Source organism: Rhinoraja longicauda, chromosome 6 (genome assembly GCF_053455715.1).
Source record: "Rhinoraja longicauda isolate Sanriku21f chromosome 6, sRhiLon1.1, whole genome shotgun sequence".
Taxonomy (NCBI): Eukaryota; Metazoa; Chordata; class Chondrichthyes; order Rajiformes; family Arhynchobatidae; genus Rhinoraja; species Rhinoraja longicauda.
The window spans coordinates 77,063,736-77,084,436 of NC_135958.1; the positions used below are offsets into that span (position 1 = coordinate 77,063,736).

At 49.3% G+C, this 20,701-nt stretch overlaps 1 protein-coding gene across 1 annotated transcript in view; it reads right to left on the minus strand.

Annotated features, from left to right (window-relative positions):
* The window catches only part of aatkb (apoptosis-associated tyrosine kinase b), a 207,236-nt gene that overhangs the window by 45,551 nt on the left and 140,984 nt on the right, over positions 1–20,701 (minus strand). The window contains 2 exon segments of the mRNA XM_078401383.1: positions 1,464–1,608; positions 14,254–14,289. Coding sequence (XP_078257509.1) covers positions 1,464–1,608; positions 14,254–14,289 — 181 coding nt within the window.

The following is a 20,701-nucleotide window of genomic DNA, read 5'->3' on the forward strand; positions in this document are numbered from 1 at the left end:
CTCCAAACCCCATTCTCCTGCCTTCTCCCCACTAACCCCTGACACCCGTACTAATCAAGAATCTATCTATCTCTGCCTTAAATATATCTTTTGACTTGGCCTCCACAGCCTTCTGTGGCGATGAATTCCACAGATTCACCACCCTCTGACAAAAGAAATCCCCAACTCCTTCCGAAAGGAACGTCCTTTAATTCTGAAGGCTGTGCCCTCTGGTCCTAGACTCTCCCACTAGTGGAAACATCCTCTCTGTCCAGGGCTTTCACTCTACTCGGTAAATTCCAATGAGGTCCCCCCACCCACATCCTTCTAAACTCCAGCCAGTAGAAGCCCGGTGCTGTCAAACGCTCATCATATGTTAACCCACTCATTCCTGGACAATACGGCTCACCCCCTCCGTGACACACTGGCCAACCTGAGGAGCACCTTCAGCAACAGACTGGTCCCACCAAGATGCAGCACAGAACGCCACAGGAGATCCTTCTTCCCTGTGGCTATCAAACTGTCCAACTCCTCCCCCTTCTGTCATGGGGTAGACTGACCCCCCCCCCTCCCCTCCCAATCTTTGCACATCCCCAATCATTTCCACTCATCACTTTAATTTCATGTTTCATGTATCTTGTGATTTAGGGCTGTTGGCAGATCAATTTCCCTCCTGGGATAAATAAAGTTCCATCGTATCGCATTGCATCGTGTGATGGATGGTGTTGGCATACCTGGGGGATCGCTGTACCTTCTAAAACCTAAAATCTAAAGAGCTATCGTATTGTATCGTATCAATAGACAATAGACAATAGGTGCAGGAGGAGGCCATTCGGCCCTTCAAGCCAGCACCGCCATTCAATGTGATCATGGCTGATCATTCTCAATCAGTACCCCATTCCTGCCTTCTCCCCATACCCCCTGACTCCGCTATCCTTAAGAACTCTATCTAGCTCTCTCTTGAATGCATTCAGAGAATTGGCCTCCACTGCCTTCTGAGGCAGAGAATTCCACAGATTCACTGAAAAAGTTTTTCCTCATCTCCGTTCTAAATGGCCTACCCCTTATTCTTAAACTGTGGCCCCTGGTTCTGGACTCCCCCAACATTGGGAACATGTTTCCTGCCTCTAGCGTGTCCAACCCCTTAATAATCTGTGGAATTCTCTGCCTCAGAAGGCCATGGAGGCCAATTCTCTGAATGCATTCAAGAGAGAGCTAGATAGAGCTCTTAAGGATAGTGGAGTCAGGGGGTATGGGGAGAAGGCAGGAACGGGGTACTGATTGAGAATGATCAGCCATGATCACATTGAATGGCGGTGCTGGCTCGAAGGGCCGAATGGCCTCCTCCTGCACCTATTGTTTATTGTCTATAATCTTATATGTATGGTATCGTATGGTTCCTGAGATGGCTCTCGGAAACCCCCTCCGGACGCTCGCCAGCGCGCCCACACATCCTCGCTCAGATGTGCAGCCTCTCTGCTTACCTGGCCTGGTGGACGGCTGGCTTGACACTGGGAGGGAGACATCGGTGAGGGGCAGGATGTAAACCTCAGGTCCATTCTGCAAGGAGGACGTGGTGTGGGGTGAGCTGTCCCCCGGGTAGTCCTCACCAGCGTTGTTCTCAAACTCCTGCGGGAAGACAGAGAACCAGATTTTAGTCCCCGCGTCCGGGTTGGGAATTGGGAATCCGAGGATTGTTCCAGGTACGGGGGAAACGAAGCAGAGAAGAGGCGTATCCAAAGGGAGCTTTCAAAGGCAAAAACGACAATTCGTATTCAACGGAAGCACAAAGCGGAACGACCCATTGTAAAATCACTAGCTAGGTACCAGTAGGAATCACAGTTTCGGCCACAGGTAACTTCAGCCACAGGCATTTGACACCATTCTTTACACCTGGAAAAGCAGCCAACATTTCTCAAAGACAAAGAGATGCTGCCTGTCCCCCTGAGTTACTCCGGCATTCTGTGTCCTTGATCAAAGACATGTCTTATCCTGGTCATTCCTTCTTCCCACCACTCCCATCAGGCAGAAGGCACAGAAGCTTGATTGCGCACAACACCAGACTCAGGAACAGCTTCTACCCCTCTGCTGTCAGGCTTCTGAACGGTCCTTCCATAAGCTCGGGGACTGTCCGATTCACCTCTACCCCGTTGATGTGCTTCAACGCTGGGAACTACGTTCTGCAACCCGTATCCTCCCCTTTGCTCGACCTATTGTAGTTGAGTTTGAGTTTGAATCTGAACTTTGTAGGTTGATTGGCTTTGGTAACATTGTAAACAGTCCCCAATGTGCAGGACAGTGTTTGTTAGTGTTAGTGTACGGGGTGATCACTGGTCCACACGGACTCGATGGGTCAAAGGGCCTGTTTCCAGGCTGTACCTCTGAAGTCAGTCTCTGCCTGATCTGACAGGCTGGTGGTTATAGAGTGGTACCGTGTGGAAACAGGCCCTTCGGCCCCACTTGACCACACCACCCAACATTTCCCAGCTACACTAATCCCACCTGCCAACTTTTGGTCCATATCCCTCCAAACCTGTCCTATCCATGTATCTGCCTAACTGCTTCTTAAATGTTGGGATAGTCCCAGCCTCAACTACCTCCTCCAGCAGCTCGTTCCAAACACCCACCACCCTCTGTGTGAAAAAGTTACTCCTCAGATTCCTATTAAATCTTTTCCCCTTCACCTTAAACAATAGACAATAGGTGCAGGAGTAGGCCATTCGGCCCTTCGAGCCAGCACCACCATTCAATGTGATCATGGCTGATCATTCTCAATCAGTACCCGTTCCTACCTTCTCCCCATACCCCCTGACTCCACTATCCTTAAGAGCTCTATCTAGCTCTCTCTTGAATGCATTCAGAGAATTGGCCTCCACTGCCTTCTGAGGCAGTGAATTCCACAGATTTACAACTCTGACTGAAAAAGTTTTGAAAAACCTATGTGCTCTGGTCCTCGATTCACCTACTCTGGGCAATAGACTCTGTGCGTCTACCCGATCTATTCCTCTCATGATCTTATACACCTCTATAAGGTCGCCCCCTCATCCTCCTGCGCTCCAAGGAATAGAGTCCCAGCCTGTTCAACCTCTGCCTGTAGCTCAGACCCTCTAGTCCTGGCAACTGGTTATGCTGTTAACGACTGGTGTTAGACTATGTCTTCATCAGCCAACCTAACATCACCATCCACACTGCTTATTATTCTCCACTGAGCAAACTGTGTGGCCTTGTTGTTAGTCATAGTGAGCCAAACAATCCACTTTATCTTTCCTCTCTCCACCACTCTGCCCTTCCTCAGTCTCTGCAGTTTTGCTCGCGGGAAGAATCTCCAAGATGACAGCCTTTGTTTCCCTTAAGCTCCAAACTCTTGTGCTTTGAAGTCTAAGTTTACTTGCACAGAATCCGTCCATGGCAGTCTTTTTTAAAATTTAGTTTTTATTCATTTAGATAGAAGCGCGGAAACAGGCCCTTCAGCCCACCGAGTCCGTACCAACCAGCGATCCCCGCACATTAACACTACCCTATACACACGAGGGACAACTTACTTTTGTACCAAGCCAATCGACCTACAAACCTGCACGTCTTTGGAGTGTGGGAGAAAACCGAAGATCTCGGGGAAAACCCACGCAGGTCACGGGGAGAACGTACAAACTCCGTATGGACAGCACCTGTGGCTAGGATCGAACTCGGGTCCCTGGAGCTGTAAGGCAGCAATTCTATCACTGCGTCACCGTGCCCACGCCCAGAAATCATAGCATGCTTCATATATTCATAGCTTCTTAAGTCATAGGAGCAGAATTCGGCCATTCGGCCCATCGAGTCTGCTCCGCCATTCAATCATGGCTGATCTATTCAATTAGGCCATTCGGCCCATCGAGTCTGCTCTGCCATTCAATCATGGCTGATCTATTCAATTAGGCCATTCAGCCCATCGAGTCTGCTCCGCCATTCAATCATGGCTAATCTATTCAATTAGGCCATTCAGCCCATCGAGTCTGCTCCGCCATTCAATCATGGCTGATCTATTCAATTAGGCCATTCGGCCCATCGAGTCTGCTCCGCCATTCAATCATGGCTGATCTATTTTTCCCCATTCTCCTGGCTTCTCCCCATAACCCTTGTTAGGGTCCGACTTCAGGAGCTCCAAGCCGCAAGTGTTTTGAGCGCCCCGATGCGGAAGCTTCGATCGCCCCGACGCGGGAGTTTCGAGCGCCCCGACACGGAAGCTTCGATCGCCCCGACTGCGGGAGAAAAGGAGGAAAGACTTTATTGCCTTCCATCACAGTGAGGAATGTGGGTCATCTGTGTGGTGGATGTTTATGTTAACTTTTATGTAGTTGTGTGTCTTGTTGCTATTTTTGGTATGGCTGTATGGCAAATCAAATTCTTTGTATGTTGCAAAACATACTTGGCTTATGAAATTATGTTTACGATTACGATTAATGAAGAATCTGCCAGTTTTTGTTTTAGAAATACCCAATGATTTGGCCTCCACACGAATCCTTTACCCTAAATTTTGACTCTGTTCCCCATGGCCCAGGAGAGAACTCCCCGACTGGGAGCCACTTCCGTCTGCCGCCCCTTCACTGCTAGCGATTCTCCCCTTTGTTCAAACCAGAATAATCTCGGCTTCTCCGGTTTAAACTCGGAGCTGAAACTTGGAGCTGAACGACCCCAGTAAAACGTTCCCGCAACCTCTCTGGGAACTTTCCATCCTTCCTGAAAGCCTGCCGAACGTGCTGCAAAGTAAGGGGAAACTAACTGCAGACGCTGGTTTGAACCGAAGGCTGACACAAAACGCTGGAGTAACTCAGCGGGTCAGGCAGCATCTCGGGAGGGAAAGGAACGGGTGACGTTTCGGGTCGAGACCCGTCTTCAGCTGCTAAACTCTTGTGGGAGAGAGGAGGAGAACTTCTTCAAAGTTGACAAGCCTTGAGGAGTTTTCGCAGTGGAGCGGCAAAATGTGTAGGAAGCTCCTGAAGAAGGGTCTCGACCTGAAACGTCACCCATTCCTTCTCTCCTGAGATGCTGCCTGACCCGCTGAGTTACTCCAGCATTTTGTGCCTACCTTGGATGCTGCAAACTAATCTCCTTTAGACTTTAGAGACACAGCGCCGAAACAGGCCCTTCAGTGCACTGACCCCACGCTGACTGGAGACCCCCCCACACACCAGTACTATCCTACACACACACACACACACTGGGGGCAATTCACAATTTTTAACCGAAGCCAATTAACCTGCAAACCTGCATGTCTTTGGAGTGTGGGAGGAAACCGGAGCACCCGGAGAAAACCCACGCGGTCACGGGGAGAACTTGCAAACTCCGTACAGACAGCACCCGTAGTCAGGATCGAACCCGGGTCTCTGGCGCTGTGAGGCAGCAACTCTACCGCTGTGCCACCGTGCCGACCGCTGACTGCACGTGATTCATATCTCTCTGTGTAGGAACAAAACTGCAGATGCTGGTTTAAATCGAAGGTAGACACACAATGCCGGAGTAACTCAGCGGGTCAGGCAGCATCTCGGGAGAGGAAGAATGGGTGACGTATAAAGAAGGGTCTCGACCCGAAACGTCACCCGTTCCTTCTCTCCCCAGATGCTGCCTGACCCGCTGAGTTACTCCGGCATTGTGCGTCTACGTTCGTATCTCCCCGCTCCCTGCATGTACCTGTAGCCTCTTAAATGCTACATGGTTCCAATGTGTTGCAGAGGTTCAAAGTTGCACCCTTACTTCCACTCCATGCTGGAGTAACTCAGCATTTCGACCAACGCGACTCACCTGCGATCCATACTCTCTGACCTCTGTGGAGCACAGCATTCCCACCAAGACAGCCGGGTGGACTTTTACACACGAGTGCGAACACAAACAGTCGCTCGAGCAGCGGAGGAGATTTTGGCTCGGAAATGTGTAGAATAATGGACCAAGTAAACTGTGGGCACGGCAGCTTGATGATAACAATCTGGTGGTGGCCCCCATGAAATCATCCAACTGGAAAAGCAAATGACACCAGCAGAGATGTCACGTAACGTCGTGAGGTGCTGGCGCTGTCATTTAGCTTAGTTTAGAAGCACAGTGTGGAAACAGGCCCTTCGGCCCACCGAGTCCACGCCAACCAGCGATCCCCGCACATTAACACTATCCTAAACACACCGGGGAAAATTTAGACATGGACCAGGCCAATAAACCCACACACCTGCACGTCTTTGGAGTGTGGGAGGAAACTGAAGACCTCAGAGAAAACCCACGCAGGTCACGGGGAGAACATACAAACTCCGTACAGACAGCGCCCGTAGTCGGGATCGAATCTGGTGCTGCAAGTGCTGTAAGGCAGCAACTCTACCGCTGCGCCACCGTGCCGCTCGGTTGTCTAAGATCTACTGGACTAAGCGAAGCATCGAACTTCTCCTGACCCTACAAACATAAATCTGGAAAGTGCCATTGGGACCCCTTAAGGGCAGTTGGCCCATAGTGTGGACTAATGCTTCTGGGAGCCTCAATGACAGATATTCATGTGCGTGATCCAATACCAATCAGATAGAAACGGGCACAAAGTGCTGGTGTAGCTCAGCCAGTCAAGCGGCATCTCTGGAGAACATAGACAGGTGATGTTTTGGGTCAGGTCCCTTCTTCTGAAGAAGGATCCTGACCCAAAACATCACCCTTCCACGTTCTCCAGAGATGCTGCCAGACCCACTGAGTTACTCCATCGCTTTCTGCCCTTTTGTGTAAACCAGCATCTGCAGTTCCTTGTTTCTACAATTAGATACAAGCATTTTCACGGGATTAGACAAATCGTCGGTGGGTTTTGCTCCCTCTGTGCAGAGCCACAAGAGATACAACCAAAGATACTAGAGGAGCAAGAAGGGCCACTCCGTTGAAATCGCCTATACTGAAGTGTGGTACGCAAAGGAGCGAAACCCACCGTTCGCTCTGCCTCTCGCAGTGTAATCAGTGTTTTGGGGGAACAGTATGTGTGATGATACCATAAAAATGCAGAATATGTCTCATCTATCATATCATCATATCATATATATACAGCCGGAAACAGGCCTTTTCGGCCCACCAAGTCCGTGCCGCCCAGCGATCCCCGTACATTAACACTATCCTACACCCACTAGGGACAATTTTTACATTTACCCAGCCAATTAACCTACAAACCTGTTTTTAAATGTTTCTGCGAGTTTCTGCCTAATAAAATGGCGCCCTGACACACTACGGTTTTTAGGGCCCAGTGGTCTATCTTGCTCTGCTCTATTATCTTTGGATACAACAGGGTAAAGGTTCAATAACTTTCTGATCTTCCCCATTCCATTGCTAAGATCAGCAATCAAGGTATCTTTTTAGTATCCCAGCTAAATTATAGAAGAGGCCTCAAATCAGCATAGTCAAGGTTGAGTCTCACCTCCCCTCCCTCCTCTCCCCTCTCCCATCAGGCAAGTACTGAAGTGTGAAAACGTACACCTCCAGATTCAGGGATAGTATCTTCCCGGCTGCTATCAGGCAAATGAACTTTCTTACAAAAACAACTGGAGATGGGTCCTGATCTGCTATCGACCTCAATGGAAATCCTCGGACTATCTTTGATCGGACTGCACTGGACTTTATTCACATTATTCCCACTATCTGTACACAGTGGATGTCTCGATTGCGAACATGTATTGTCTTTCCGCTGACTGGTTAGCGCGCAACAAAAGCTTTTAAAAGACAATAGACAATAGGTGCAGGAGGAGGCCATTCGGCCCTTCGAGCCAGCACCACCATTCAATGTGATCATGGCTGATCATTTTCAATCAGTACCCCGTTCCTGCCTTCTCCCCATACCCCCTGACTCCGCTATCCTTAAGAGCTCTATCTAGCTCTCTCTTGAATGCATTCAGAGAATTGGCCTCCACTGCCTTCTGAGGCAGAGAATTCCACAGATTCACAACTCTCTGACTGAAAAAGTTTTTCCTCATCTCCGTTCTAAACGGCACTACCCCTTATTCTTAAACTGCGGCTCGGTACAAGTGACAATAAACTAAACTGGAACCTTACCTTTGATCAAGTGCATGGAGTGGCGACCATCTAAGATACATCAAGGCATCTAGTCGTTGCTCACGGTGCATTCAGAGGAGGTAGGCAAAGTAAATATTCGTCCCTCGGTGTGTGCTGCCACTTGTTGACAGAGGCAGCACCACAGCGTTTGTTAAATACCAGCTACCAGAAGTGCCTCTTACATAATCGTTGGTTACTCATGGTCGGGATGAATGGTTGGGTTATTTTGGTCTCCGCGCTCACTTGCGTCGCCTCTGCCTGAAATCCTGTGGAGCATTGCATCTCGATGCCTCTCATCCTCCACCTCCTGCTGATCAGGAGTGCAATGAAACCCATGGACTCTCCCTCCCTCTCTCTCTCCCTCTCTCTCAGCAATATCACTCCCTTCGTCCTCCGCCCCAAGAGTGTAATTGCACCAAGCTGCCTCCAATGCGTTTCTGAATGATGTGACGGAAGTACAGCCGCTTCCCATACGGAACAGTTTGGGAGAATTTGTGTGGGAAGGAACTGCAGGTGCTGGTTTAAACCGAAGACAGGCACAAAAAGCTGGAGTAACTCAGCGGGGACAGGCAGCAACCCTGGAGAGACGGAATGGGTGACGTTTCGGGTCGAGACCCTTCTTGGAGAGTTTAATGCCTTCTACATCACCGGCCAGTTACGTTTCACACAGGGGGACCCGTGGTGTTTTCTCGGTCAATTCTGGATTTAACAGTCCTTTCTGGATCGCCACCAGAGGGGTGGCAAAGGTCACATCTGAGGCAGCAGCGAGCTAACTTCTTGTTTTGTGTAAAATGCCAACAAGCCTCCACAAAAATCCCAACGATGGTAAGTATTTCTTGACATTTCTCCCCTGCGTGAGGTGACCTCCAGCTAGTTTCAACAAGGGCGACAGAGAAGTCTTTATGATTTTGCCCTGCAACGGTTATCTGAATATCGTCAAACATTCCGATCATATATTGCAAACTTAATTCCAAGGCTTAGGCCGTAAACTGCTGAGGCAGCTGTGCACTCAAATCAGCAAGATGGAATTCATCTCTCCTGCTGGGATTGTGAAATTAAATATCAATTACAAGGATCCGACAGAGAATAATCATTTTTTTCACCAGCGTGTGAACATTACTGGTTGCAATCCAATGCTTTGCAAACGGATAATTGCTTCAGTTTGTGTGGAGACCGGGGAGCATGCATTGGGTTTCATGCACGGCAGAACAACACAAGAGTCACCAAGGGACACAAAGTGCTGGAGTAACTCAGTAACTCAGCAAGTCAGGCAGCATCTCTGGAGGCCAACTACCTGCCTAACAAAAACCCTTCCTCACCTATGTCCACCTATTCTTGCTATCGAGGGCGTGCGGCGTACGTTTACTAGGTTAATTCCCGGAATGGCGGGACTGTCGTACGTTGAAAGACTGGAGCGACTAGGCTTGTATACACTGGAATTTAGAAGGATGAGAGGAGATCTTATCGAAACGTATAAGATTATTAAAGGGTTGGACACGTTAGAGGCAGGAAACATGTTCCCAATGTTGGGGGAGTACAGAACAAGGGGCCACAGTTTAAGAATAATGGGTAGGCCATTTAGAACTGAGATGAGGAAAAACTTTTTCAGTCAGAGAGTTGTGAATTTGTGGAATTCTCTGCCTCAGAAAGCAGTGGAGGCCAATTCTCTGAATGCATTCAAGAGAGAGCTAGATAGAGCTCTTAAGGATAGCGGAGTCAGGGGGTATGGGGAGAAGGCAGGAAAGGGGTACTGATTGAGAATGATCAGCCATGATCACATTGAATGGCGGTGCTGGCTCGAAGGGCCGAATGGCCTCCTCCTGCACCTATTGTCTATTGTCTATTACCTGCCACGCACGGTAGACACAAAAAGCTGGAGTAACTCAGCGGGTCCGGCAGCATCTCGGGAGTGAAGGAATGGATGATGTTTCGGGTCGAGACCCTTCTTCAGACTGTTACTCCAGCATTTTGTGTCTACCTTCCATTTTAAACAACATCCGCAGTTTTTCTCCTGCACATATTACCTGCCACGCTTTGTCCTGCCTTTCCACTTTCCCAGCTTTCTTCTTCCCCCCCCACCCCACCCCCAAATGAGTCGGAGGAAGGGTCCCAGAGTGTGAGTCTTTGGAAACCGGAATACCCGGAGAAAACCCACGCAGGTCACGGGGAGAACGTACAAACTCTGTGCAGACAGCACCCACAGTCAGGATTGAACCCGGGTCTCTGGCGCTGTAAGGCAGCAACTCTACCGCTGCGCCACCGTGCCACTCACAGCGGTCACCTGTGTTAGAAAACGTCATGAATCCAAGGAAAAGGTTGCAATGGTTTAAACAACAGGACATTACAGAATAGTGAAAGGCTTGGATAGAGTGGATGCGGAGAGGATGTTTCCACTAGTGGGAGAGTCTGGGACTAGAGGTCACAGCCTCAGAATTAAAGGACGATCTTTTAGGAAGGAGATGAGGAGGAATTTCTTTAGTCAGAGGGTGGTGAATCTGTGGAATTCTTTGCCACAGGAGGCCAAGTCAGCGGATATATTTAAGGCAGAGATAGATAGATTCTTGATAAGTACGGGTGCCAGAGGTTATTGGGAGAAGGCAGGAGAATGGGGTTGGGAGGGAGAGACAGATAGAAACATAGAAACATTAAAAATAGGTGCAGGAGTAGGCCATTCAACCCTTCGAGCCAGCACCGCCATTCAATATGATCATGGCAGATCATCGACAATCAGTACCCGGTTCCGGCTTTTCCCCATATCCCTTGATTCCCTTAGCCCCAAGAGCTAAATCTAACTCTCTCTTGAAAACATCCAGTGAATTCTCTGTGGCAGAGAATTCCACTGATTCACAACTCTCTGGGTGAAAATGTTTTTCCTCATCTCAGTCCTAAATGGCCTACCCCTTATTCTTAAAGTGTGACCCCAGGTTCAGGACTCCCCCGACATTGGGAACATTTTTCCTGCATCTAGCACTGTCTAAATTCCTTAAGAATTCAATATGTTTCTATAAGATCCCCTCTCATCTTTCTAAATTCCAGCGAATACAAGCCCAGTCGACCCATTCTTTCACCATACGTCAGTCCCGCCATCCCGGGGATTAACCTGGTGAACCTACGCTGCACTCCCTCAATAGCAAGGAGTGTCCTTTACTTAAATTAGGAGACCAAAACTGCACACAATGCCCCAGGTACGATTGAATGGCGGAGTAGACTTGATGGGTGGAATGGCCTAATTCTGCTCCTGTCACTTATGATCTTGTGTTCTCAGCACGATGGTGATTGAAATATTTCCGTGGGGCCCTGCCTCTTGACTTTGTTGGATCTGACCTTCAGACGTGCATGCACTCTGCCTTGTGATAGAGTGAGTATGTGTGAGCTGCATAAACTACTCTCCGAAGCTCAGATCAAGATTCCATCCGCACAAGTTTCTCCGCTGCATGTTAAGCAGCAAGGGGGGGGGGGGAGATGATGTTTGACACAGAGGGAACTGTGGTGCTTTGTCAGTCATTGCATTGCTAAACATTCAGTGTGTACTTAAACGTAATTTTCCCGTAAGGAGACAACCTGCTATTTTCTCGGTGTTGTTATTATTCTGGATTAACTTGCCTTCTGACTCACGCACAAGCTTGCGATATTGCTTGTTCAGCAAAAACAGGGGTTTCTTAAGCTAGGGCATCACGGTGGTGCAGCGGTAGAGTTGCTGCCTTACAGCGCCAGAGACCCAGGTTCAATCCTGACTATGGATGCTGCCTGTACGGAATTTGTACGTTCTCCATGTGACTGCGTGGGTTGCTCTGATTTCCGCCCACACCCCAAAGAGGTGCGGGTTTGTAGGTTAATTGGCTTAGGTAAAAATTTAAAATTGTCCCTAGTGTGTTAGTGTACAGTGATCGCTGGTCGGTGCGGATTCAGTGGGCCTAAGGGGCTATTTCTGCGCTGTATCTCTAAACTAAACTAAACTGGCGGTGCTGGCTCGAAGGGCCGAATGGCCTACTCCTACACCCATTGTCTATTGTCAAAACTAAACTAAGCTAAACTAAACTGAAACTGCAAAAAATGGGCAACAAACTTTGCCCGACAGAAGTTGTTGCTGTATTTCACAAATCTGTTTGTTGATAAATTCCCTTTTAGAGAAGTGGCGCTGTTCTGTAATAGCATCTTAGTTTAGAGATACAGCATGGAAACAGGCCCTTCGGCCCTTCCGAGTCCACCTCGACAAGGATCAGGATACCATTTGGTTGTGAGAAGTGAAAATCTCTCATTTATTTAGTTCAGCATGGGAAAAGTTCAGGTTCAATAAAATCCAAACAAACACACAGACAATGACAATAAAATTTTCTTCTGATTCTGAAAAAAAATCCTCTGATTAAACAGCCCCCAAGCTCCAAACTACATTGACTTGGGGGCATTAGTTTAGTTTAGTTTAGTTTAGTTGAGAGATACAGCGATGAAACAGGCCTTTCGGCCCACCGAGACCGTGCCGACTGGCACAGACAGTAGAGAAGGGCAGCACGGTGACCCGGGTTCGATCCCAAATACGGGCGCTGTCTGTACAGAGTTTGTACATTCTCCCCCGTGACCTGCGTGGGTTTTCTCCCGGATCTCCGGTTACCTCCCCCACTCCAAAGACGTGCAGGTTTGTAGGTTAATTGACTTGGTTTAATAGTAAATTGACCCTAGTGTGTGTAGGATAGTGTTAATGTGCGGGGATCGCTGGTCGGCACGGACTCGGTGGGCCGAAGGGCCTGTTTCCTCGCTGTAGTTCTCAACTAAACTAAACTAAACTAATGCCCCCGAGTCAATGTAGTTTGGAGCTTGGGGGCTGTTTATCAGAAGATTTTTCTTCTCAGAATCAGAAGAAGATGTTATTGGCCAAGTATGTATACATACAAGGAATTTGACTTGGTGCTTTGCTCACATGCGGTAAAAACATGGTAAAATAAAAAAATAAAAAAAATTATATTTTTAAATAAATGTATAAAAACTGTATTGTTTATATGCACATCCCTCCAAATACACTGCTATTCGTGTAATATGTCAAGTACTGCAGGAAGCTTTATGGGTGGCACGGTGGCGCAGCGGTAGAGTTGCCGCCTTACAGCGAATACAGCGCCGGAGACCCGGGTTCGATCCCGACTGCGGGCGCTGTCTGTACGGAGTTTGTACGTTCTCCCCGTGACCTGCGTGGGTTTTCTCCGAGATCTTCGGTTTCCTCCCACACTCCAAAGACGTACAGGTCCGTCGGTTAATTGGCTTGGTAAATGTAAAAACTGTCCCTGGTGGGTGTCGGATGGTGTTAACGTGCGGGGATCGCTGGTCGGCGCGGACCCGGTGGGCCGTAAGGGCCTGTTTCCGCGCTGTATCTCTAAACCAAACTAAAACTAAGCTGGCTTTATTGTCAAGGTTTCAGTATCCATGTTATCTTTCATAAACCACGTTAGATATCTATATACTAAAACTCTCGTTTGTATGTTTGGTTGTTCCTGAACTGCCGTCAAAACGGCGCACGATAGCGCGACAATTTTAGGCCCACCTTACTTTCTCACTGTTGTCCCCTTTGGTGCTAATGGAAGAGGTTTCTTTGAAATCGGAGTTATACTTTTAAAGTTATTCACATTTTACAGGTTAAATCTATCTCCGAGGGAGGGAGGGGGGAGGGGGGGGGGGAGAGAGAGAGGGGAGGGGGGAGGTGCTGCACCAATGCAGGAGAGGTTTGGGCCCAAAGGGTCCACTTGGTCTAGTAACATTTAGCAGACAATCGGCAATAACGGACACCATTCCCCCCGCTACGGTCTGTTATTACGAGGATTATCTGCATCCACAACTCAGTGATACTTCGATTCCAAAAAGATGCTCGACCTTTCATAATTATTGAAAGGACGCCCAGTTTAACCTGTCACCTCAGGAAACAACGGATACCTGTAAAAAAAAAAAAAAGGACTCTTGTCGTGAGAATCAATACAAAATAAACATCAGAAAGGATTCACAGACAGTCGTAACTATGAACCAAGGCAACGTGCAACTGAAAACACAAGGGAAACAGTGAAGAACTCAACGGAGTTTCTAGAAGCATGATCTAGCCCAGTTCCAAGACTCACGACAGAGGACGTGTCGACATTACACCCCAGCACACTTGTGGAAGTATATCTGCTTTCCCCGCACCACCCCTCAAAGCCAAACACACACCACCAGCTAACCGTTGAGTTTAACCGTTGCCACCAGACATGGTTTAAGCTTTCCTACCTTTTGGCTGAAATGTTTGACAGCAGAGGTCGGCTCCTGTGGGAATGAAGATGGAGAGATGACATTTTGGAGACAAACAATGCATTTTGGTTCTGAGAGAGTCTTAACGGTGCATGAGGCAAAGCAAATGCCGCTTGAAGCATGGGAGACATTCATGGGTTGAGTGTGGGGAGGTCAGGGAAAGCCAGGGGGGGTAGCTTGTGAAGCCATGGCCAGCTTCCTGCGCCAACGTTGCAGTGTGCGCCATCTTCTGAGCCATCTCCCAAACTCAGGGCCCGACGTCCAAGAACAAAAACGAGCAGCAGATGAATGGGAACTCCATCCTCTCCGACTCACAAGTCATCCAGACTTGAGGTTAGATATCCCGGGTGCTTCGTCCCGGAATTAAATCCTGGAATTCCCGCCCTGACAGGACTATGACCAGGAGGACTGCAGCGGTTCAAGTCATGGTGGCCCATCGCCATCTTCTCAGGGGCAATTGGGGGCGAGCAGTAAATGGAGGCCTCGCCAACAATGCCCACGTCCCCATGACGGGAACAACCAAAACCTTTCCGATTGGAACCAGCTACAAAATAATTGTTCGTAGCTTTAAATATTTAGAGTCCGCAATCAGGTCAGGAATTGGAGCATCTCCCATCTTCTGGTGATGGTGCCCACAATCTCCAGCCTGGCTTTGAGATTCCATCTTGGATTCCGTCGCCATGGCGACTGTTCCTCAAGCATTGGCCTCTCGATCAGCGTACCACGCACTTTGACCCCGATCCACGCGTCATCCTTCCTTTTACATGAGACACCCACCATCCTTTTTTAAATGTGATTTGGTGCATCACATGCACTATAATCTGCTCCATAATTCTCACTGGGAAAACCAGATTCCTTGACTCCCAGCCTCTCTCTTAATGGTCGGACTAGAGCGGGAACGTGACGAACCAATTCTGGTCGAGGTACTTTGGGAAGGATGTGAGACGCTTGTGTTTTGGGGCAGAGGAGGTGACTCAGATAGTTACCAGGGTTGAAAGGCTTCACACCGGGGAGCTGTTGCCCTCTGAAGCAGAGGAGGCAGGGCCCGGGATGGGAAGGTGGGCTCCACGGAGAGACGGTTCCATGAGCCGGGGAGACAGGTTTAAGTTACCGATGTCGAGACGAGGGAGGAAACTGCAGCACCCGGAGGAACCCCACCCAGTCACAGGGAGAACGTGGAAAAACTCCGCACGGAGGCCAGGATCGAACCAGGGCCTCTGGCGCTGTGAGGCAGCAACACCACCTCTGTGCCGGCCTCGATGTGAATATGAGACGAGGGGTGGGGGGGAGACTATATCACATTTTAAAAAGCGTGATGGGTGGATGCAAGATGCGTGGATCGGGGTCAAAGTGCGCGGTGCGCTGATCGTGAGGAATGGTTGCCTTGGTGATGGAAGCCAAGATGGAATCTCAAAGCCAGGCTGGAGATTGCAGGCCCCGTCACCGTAAGAGGGGAGATGGTGAGGGTGTCCTTCAAGGGTAACCAGACCTGACGACAGAGAAGGTGGGAGAATGGGGTTAGGAGGGAGAGATAGATCAGCCATGTTTGAATGGCGGAGTAGACTTGAGGGGCCGATAGGCCGAAATTGTGCTCCTACCACTTATGGCCTTATGACATCTGACGTTGTGAAGTTTTGACAAGTAGCCCCTACTCCACAGAGATGGAGGCCAATCCTTTTCATTTGAAACGTGAATCTTTTGGTGCCAAGTTGCCGGGATTTTAGTTTTCAAACACTTTTTGTTGAAAATCGAGGGGCTCCATCACTGAACTGCCGCCATTGGTCACTGAAATGGTTCAGAAGGCCTAATTGGACAAGCACAATGAGATTGGATTAAGAAAAAACCCCATGCAGCCGGGCAAAAATATCACTGCGTTTTGATAGAGTCGGTGAAGAGTGGACGGGATCTTTCTTTTTAGTTTAATTTAGTTTAATATTGTCACGTGTACCAAGGTACAGTTGAATGACAATCCAGTCAGCGGAAAGACTACAGTACATGTGATTGGAGTCAAGCCATCCAGTGTACAGGAGGCAAAAAAAATGGGGGAATAATGCTGAGTGCAAGGTAAAGCCCAACAAGATCCGATTGATGATAGTTCGAAGATCTCCAGTGAGGTAGATAGATAGACACAAGATGCTGGAGTAACAGAGGGAGACATGGAGATATGAAACGGGTAAGGTGTGAAGACGAGAGATCAAAGGGGATGCCGATCAAGGAGAAAAAAGTCGAGTGGATCAATATTAGGCTCGAAGGGCCGATTGGCCTACTCCTGCACCTATTGTCTATTGGCTGAGGGGAAGATGCCAACGAGGCATACAGTCAGCAAAAGGTGGTAAAAATCAAACAGGGAGAGGTAGATAGGACGTAGATAGGTCAGGGCCACTCTCTAGCTGGTGAGGGGCTAGTGGAATAACAGCTGGGATTCTAGACCCAGCTGCTAATTCTAGTTTGCCATTGTTTCACCTGGTGCCAAAGGATGTGGAAATATCTTCCACAATGCAAATGTGGCACGATGACAATAGTCTACCTTTATAAAAAGAACAGATGCAAGGATTGAGTTGTGGAAGCAGGGGTCTAGAGGATGGAAGAGAGAAACTGAGTCTAACGACCCGGTGACAAGACTGCATCACGTTTCTCTTCCCCCACTCCCAGCCCCTCCCAGATTCCTGGTTCCTTCGTCAGTGTGAATGAAGCCTTCAGGTCGAGGCGAGGTCCAGAACTTAGAGTGAGGAGCCATCGAGCCGCCATCTATAACGTGAGAGGCTCCGCGAGGGAATTAGCCGAGCCCCAGGGAGAGGTTGGAGGGAGTTCGATTCACCTGAGGATGCAAAGAACTGCTGTGGTAGAGGGGGAAGGTGGGGAGTGGAGGGAGGGGAGTGGGGAGAGGAGGGAGGGGAGTGGGGAGTGGAGGGAGGGGAGTGGGGAGTGGAGGGTGGTGGGGAGTATAGGGAGGGGAGTGGAGGGGGGAGTGGAGGGAGGGGAGGGAGTGGGAAGGTGGAGGGATGGGAGTGGGGAGTGGAGGGAGGGGAGTGAGGAGTGGAGGGAGGGGAGTGGGGAGGGGAGTGGGGAGGGGAGAGAGGAGAGTGGGTAGGTGTGGAGTGGAAGGAGGGGAGGGGGAGGGGAGGGGAGAGTGGGGAGGTGGAGGGATGGGAGTGGGGAGTAGAGGGAGGGGAGTGAGGAGTGCAGGGAGGGGAGTGGGGAGGGGAGGGAGGGGAGGGGGGAAGGGAGAGAGGAGAGTGGGGAGGTGTGGAGTGGAAGGAGGGGAGGGGGAGGGGAGTGGGGAGGGGAGAGTGGGGAGGTGGGGTATAGGGAGGGGAGGGGGGAGGTGGTGGTGGTCTTTAGGAGGATGGCTTGCAATGGCAAACAAAATGGAGACACGGTGGGAGGGGAGGAGCCTGCAAATGTTTATTGTGTTGCTAAAGGGCAAGGCCCATGCCAAATGGTTAGGAGAATGTAAGGTTGCAGATAAAAGGAGCAACTGAAAGTGAGAATGAGGGAAGGCAAACAGAAGGCAAAACATGTGGAGCGACAATGATCAGCCACAGAACCCTCGAGGGGTTACAAGTCTTTCCCAACGTCTCTCCTGACCTATCACTTTCTCTCTCGTGCCTAATATCTGCTAACACCCCCTTGCAGACGAACACCAGGGCATCATCTTCCCAGACTGTTTCTGATCTCATCACCTCTGTCCATCTCCCCTCCAACCTCATCGTTCCACAGCCCCACACTGCCCACATCTATCTGAAGAAGGGTACTGGCCTTCCGAGATACGTTTCCTATCTCTTCAAACCTGTCTCACTCCTGCTGTTCTTATCCCTGGTCTTTGTTCCAACCATCTGCCTGTCAAACCCCCCCCTTCGCCTGTGTCAACCTGTCATGCTTTGTCCTACCTCTCCCCTTTCCCAGCTTTCTTCTCCCTCCCATACAACCAGCCTCGACCCGAAACGTCGCCTGTCCACGTTGCCCCATTGTTTTCCACAGCCAACACTAGATGCCTTTGTCCTTTGGAGAATAAACGTGGGGATATTCACCATCAAGACTGCAAAAGCAAGATCAGAATCTGGCAGCGGTGAGCTGACTGCTCTGCAATCCATCTTAACCCTTGCATTCTGTATTTTAGAGATTGTTTCAGAGATTCGGCGTGAAACAGGGCCTTCGGCCCACCGAGGCCATGCAGACCAACAATCTCCCTTACACTAGTTCTACCCTGCACACTGGGGACGACTTACAGAAGCCAATTAACCTACCAGACTTTGGAGTGTGAGAGGAAGCCGGCGTACCTGGAGAAAACCCACACGGTCACGGGGAGAACGTACAGACACCACCCGTAGTCAGGATCGGACCTGTTGAGTGTGGTCCTTTTTAAAATCTGCTCCTTTGTCTCTCTGATCTTCTCCAGCTCGCTGGGGCTCTGCTCTCCACTAGTTGGGCTTCTTGAGCCTCCCTTGAATGAGCTTCAGCAGCAGTGCCCTCAGCTGCCTTCCCCCCCATTCCTTCTATTGCCCCCCCCCCCCTCAGCCTTGCTAATCCTTCCCTGAGCCTCTCTACCACGCTCCCCTCATCTACAACACTCTGTGCATCTTACTTCACAGAATCTCATTTCCAGTATCTCTCTCTCATTGTCATTTTTTTCAGAAATTATTAGAGATACAGCTCTGAATCAGGCCCTTCGGCCCATCGGGTCCGCGCCGACCAGCGATCCCCGCACATTAACACTATCCTACACCCACCAGGGACAATTTTTTCATTTACCAAGCCAATTAACCTACAAACTTGTACGTCTTTAGAGTGTGGGAGGAAACCGAAGACCTCGGAGAAAACCCGCGCAGGTCACGGGGAGAACGTACAAACTCCGCACAGACAGCGCCCGTGGTCGGGATCGAACCCGGGTCTCCGGCGCTGCATTCGCTGTAAGGACGCAACTCTACCGCTGCGCCACTGTGACCGCCCTTATCTTCCAATATCACCTCGCATGGATCAGGGAAACAAGGTAACAATCCTGTGAAGTATTTTGTGATGTTCTGATCATTTAAATGACCAGATTGGTAACCCAGAATCTTCGACCTGCAATCCAGAGACGTGAGTTCATATCCCACCGTAACACCCGCGGAATCTCAATTAAAAATAATAGAACATACAACACAGAACGGTAAAGCAGAGGAACAACCCCAAGCCCTTAATGTCCATGCCAAACGTGATGTTAAGTTAAACTAGTCTCCTCTGATCGAAGGTATTTATTCACAAAATGCTGGAGTAACTCAGCAGGTCAGGCAGAATCTCGGGAGAGAAGGAATGGGTGACGTTTTGGGTCGACCCGAAACGTGAACTCAGATTGACTCAGCAATTTACAGAAAATGGATGCAAATGGGTTTAGGGACAAAAGTACATCCTAAGGTCACAAGGGATAGGAGTAGAATTAGGTCCTTCGGCCCATCAAGTCTACTCCACCATTCAATCATGGCTGATCTATCACCCCCTCCTAACCCCATTCTCCTGCCTTCTCCCCATAACCTCCATAACCTGAGGCCTTGATGGCGAAATATTGTCCTTCGATATTTCGATTCAATCCGAGATTTAGAAGGGAACCTGTCATTTGAACCTGCTCAGCTCATAACATGTAGATGTCCAGTCCTTTAGTCAGAGGGTGGCGAATCTGTGGGCCTCATTGCCACAGACGGCTGTGGAGGCCAAGTCAATGGATATTTTTAAAGTTGGAGTTTGACAGATTCTTGATCAGTACGGGTGTCAGGGGTTGTGGGGAGAAGGCAGGAGAATGGGGTTGAGAGGGTAAGATAGATCAGCCATGATTGAATGGCGGAGTAGACTTACGGGCCGAATGGCCTAATTCTGCTCCTAGAACTTACCAACTTATGAAAAGAAGAACACATGAGGAAACTCAAGCAGGTCGGATCAGTAAATAATATCGTCATCCTCTCTATAATAGCATGGTCGAATTTCCCTTTCATAAGTTAGAGCATGAGATGGAGTAAATTGTTCCATATAATCTATTCAAGCAGTGCATAGAGTGGAAGATTTATATTAGTTTACGCAATGGACTGCAGAAAGAGATACAACAGACTGCAATCTCTTAATGACCATGTATTCCTCTGTGTGTAACTAAATGGGAATAATATTTATTTTTACTTTCCGTATCTACTGTTTAAATTGCTACCCATTTATGAAGAGACCTGGCAGTGGCACGGAACCAGCAATTTGCTCCACGTCTTGCCAAATTATTCATGAGGGATCTGTCATGAAGTTGCGTACCAATAACCACACTGGCAGATACCAAGTGAATTCATCATTAGGGCGGCACGGTGGCGCAGCGGTAGAGTTGCTGCCTTACAGCGAATGCAGCGCCGGAGACTCAGGTTCGATCCTGACTACGGGCGCCGTCTGTGCGGAGTTTGTACGTTCCCCCCGTGGG